At 44.5% G+C, this 3,749-nt stretch overlaps 1 protein-coding gene across 1 annotated transcript in view; it reads left to right on the forward strand.

Annotated features, from left to right (window-relative positions):
- LOC118333987 (trichohyalin-like) overlaps positions 1-3,749 on the forward strand; it is a gene marked incomplete in the record, with an annotated part of 12,326 nt that overhangs the window by 206 nt on the left and 8,371 nt on the right. The window contains 4 exon segments of the mRNA XM_035669808.1: positions 329-470; positions 853-1,719; positions 2,756-3,172; positions 3,291-3,749. Of these exon segments, the coding sequence (XP_035525701.1) occupies positions 329-470; positions 853-1,719; positions 2,756-3,172; positions 3,291-3,749 (1,885 nt within the window).

Below are 3,749 nucleotides of genomic sequence, written 5' to 3' on the forward strand. Positions count from 1 at the left end.
CACACACACACACACACCACACGCTACTATAAACTCACTTTTGGCCAAGGTGATATCACATATCACATGCACCTTGCTGCCCTGTACACTTGCATGGAAGCACGCTGCTGCTAACACCTCCCCTGGAATTACTCGCTGTGGTAGACTATCTATTTGCATGTTTTCATCTTTTCTCGCATTAGGAGGTTAAAACTGAATCAAATTTGTAGATTTTTATATCAAATTAACAGAGGAAATTATTAAGTACTTCTAGCTTTATGTTACTGTGCAAATTTGTGTGAAGTTAATAAGGTGATGTAATGTGAGCTTGTCGGTGTCGTGTTGTTAGGATCAGAGGGTTAGAGAGGTCAGAGAGGAGGCTGCTGCTACAGCTCGATCAGCTAGCCTCTGCCTCCCACCTCCCCAGCATGCAACACTCCCAGAGGCTGGACCAGAGACTCAACATGCTCAGGGAGGAGGTCAGGACCATGGTGAGTACACATGTTTTACTTATCATGGGTCTGGACTAAAATGTGTGTTATACAACGAATAGACAAAATAATGGACCAAGTAGCAAGTTATTAACAATGCTACGAAGGTTGGGTTATAAGGTCAGGCTGATTTGTTTTCTCATGAAAACAACAATAACAAATAACATCTACAGTAAAGACTACTACTACAACAATACCAACACTAAAACACAAACTAGTATGTATTCTAATAGACATTATATATAATGTATATGTATAGTACAGGAGACCCCTTAGCCACTAGGGTTAACTCAGAAGTTGTTTTTCCAGACTCCATTGTAGTATCTCTCTCTATAATATTCTCTCTCTGTCTTTCTCTTTCTCCCACTTCCCTACTGCTCAGACCCAGGAGAAGGAGCGAGGAGAGCGGGTTTGGAGGGATCGACTACAGCGCTGTCAGAGGCAGCTGAAGGCCAAAGAGGAGGAGATGAGTCGTCAGTCCCAGTACTTCGAGAACTTTAAAACCCAGCTCCAGCACAAGCTCAGCCTGGCCCGGGACAGAGAGCAGAGCCTACAGAACCGGATCTACGCTTTAGAAAAGCAGCTACTGGACATGACTGTGAGTGCCGCCACTGGCATGACAACGATCAGTGCAGTCAGAATTACTGCCGGGACTGTCACACACTGGGAAGAACAAGAGAGGCTACCTTTCATGAGAGGAGAGGGTGAAGGAGAAGAGGAGAGAAAGGAGGAGAGGAGGAAGCAGTGGCAGCCAAGTGTGGGAATTGAGAGAGGAGGAGCACGAGAGAGTGATGAGGGAAAGACAGCGAAAGAGATACAAGGGAAAAGAGTCAAAGACACACAACAGAACTCAAATGAAGCCGGGCTGCAAGGCTTCATCCTGAGCCTGCAGGAGGATCTCAGGGTGCTGCTGGAGAGAGAGGAGGGTGGCATGACCGAGCGGAGGGGACTGTTGGAGCAGCTCCAGGAGGCTCAGGAGAACAGCCACTTCCTGGGCTGCAAGGTGGAGGAGATGAAGGCAGAGGTGCACCAACTGAAGCTCTCTGAAAACTCCTTGATGGAGGAGGTTGAAGAACTGAGAGAGGAGAACAACAGGCTCCAGCAGATCCATACGGATGCAGCTAACCAAACATCCAGTCAGTCATCCACAATCCCATCTGCGGGTCTTGGGACCAGCTCGCCCAACTGCAGTCCTGCTGTTAGTTCTGTGTCCTCCAACACTCTCTCACATACCACGGCCAAGGGAGAGGTGTGTAAGATATGATCATTATTATAACCTTCTTATCAAGTTCAGTGTTTATTTCAAGAGTTAGCAAGAGAGATCTCATCTGATGATCCTAAATCTGAGATGTGACACACTGAGGCAGCTTTAGTAGGAGACACTTCTAAACAAAGATGATAGTATGTATCTCTCTTCTTGTTGTTAGTGAGGGCCAGCCTACTTTTTCATACATCACTCAGTGATGAGAACAATATTTATTATCTCCTGTAATGAAATGTGGGGCACAGAGGTAAACTACATCAAGCTGTTATAAGGTGGAATGAGCAGCATGGGAATAGAGGATATCTCCTCTACAGCACAAGTCAACAACAGACATGAACAGAAGTTTGCACAATGGTTTTCCTGTCCTGAGAAAAACTAAAGCTCTTACAATATAAGAAACACCTTCTATCCTTAGATTATGTGCCAGTCATGCCACATGTAGTCTAAAAGTAAGAATGCTACAGTATTTGACCAAATTTAACTCAAACAACTTGAGTTTCAGTACTATTATGTGTAGGATGGAATTATCGGTTCTTGAGAATAAAACACTTGCGATAAGGAGCATTTGTTGAGGGTTTTTAGTTCCCAACATGTTTGAAAAGTGACAAATTCCTGTTTTAACAACTGTTGAGTTAAGATCAACTGTTCGACTAATCAATGTGTGACACATTATTATTTTGAAATTTGTTTTCTGTGATTTACTCTCACCAGTTTTTCATTGTAGACTGGCCAAATATGGTTGGCAATAATAACTTAAGGGTCAATTAATATTCAATCCGGTGTTATTATTGGCTTAGTGTTGTAGATTCCTTCTTGTTATTTCATGAGAAGGTATTAGTGAGTGAAAGCTCTGTTGCCAGGATTTAGTGTTGCATAACCACCTCCCCTATTGTAAATGCTTATACATTGTGTATCAACTGAGACATGAATTTGGTTTAGGTTACATTATTAAGTTCTCTATATTCTGCCAGTCATTTTCTCTCTGTCGAACTTTTGTCACACGACTGTGATCTCTATGTAGGTCCATCTAACCTCGGATGAGGGAATAGGCCAGCCTCATTCATCTGCAGTTCCACCTGTTCACCACTGGGCTTCAGCAGAGAGAACACAAAACAAACACAGCCTCCGGTCCCTTTCCGTGACTGCAGAGACACTAGATGAATTTAAACTGGAGACTTGGGGCTCTAGAGGGATCCTAAATCTGGAGAAAATCCACAGTGAGGAATCTGAAGCCCTGAGGGAAGCCTACAGGAGCCTGGGGTTGGGGGAGGATCTTGAGGCACTTCGAGAACAACGTGACCGCCTGGAGGTTGCCCTGCAGCACACGCAGGAACAGCTGCAGGTGATGGCTCAAGAGAATACTCAACTGAAATTACAACTCAGGAAAGAGGCAGAGGAGCAAGAAGCACAGGCAGAGCAGGAGTCTTCAAGAAAAAGGGTATGTCACAGGGGTTACAGTATTCCCAGTAAACAGTAAACAGTAAATTACAACCACATTTCAGTAACAAACCTTTCCAGTACATCACTGATCAAATTCTGTGTATTTGTATGCTCAGATTCACACATTACCCACCAGTGATGTAGCTGAAGATAACAACATTCTTGCCCTGGACCAGGATGATCTCGTCCAGGCCCTGAATCATGAGAACCGGGCCTTGGCAGACCGGATCCAGGAACTTCTGGCTCACATTGAGCTCAGAGACGAGGAAATCAAGAGGGAGGAAACACAGCTGAGGGAGCATATCTCCAAGCTAGAGGTGGACGGAGTCAGACTGGAGCAGGAGAAGCAGGAACAAGGGTGTTTGATTACAGAACTCACTAAGAAGACTGAGGATGATCTCAATACCATAATGGATCTGCAGCAACGGTTAGTGGAGAGTGAGGAGCTTATTGCAGAATCACCGGTTGTTGAGGAACTGTGTGGATCTCAGTTGCAAAGAGAATGCACAGCTGTAATATCAGGTCATTTTCAACAGAACAACCTGGAAGAATGTGTGGACAGTTTAGTAGAAAGT

The sequence above is a fragment of the Morone saxatilis genome, unplaced genomic scaffold, assembly GCF_004916995.1.
Source record: "Morone saxatilis isolate NCDOM2014 unplaced genomic scaffold, NCSU_SB_2.0 Contig22, whole genome shotgun sequence".
NCBI classification, from domain to species: Eukaryota; Metazoa; Chordata; class Actinopteri; family Moronidae; genus Morone; species Morone saxatilis.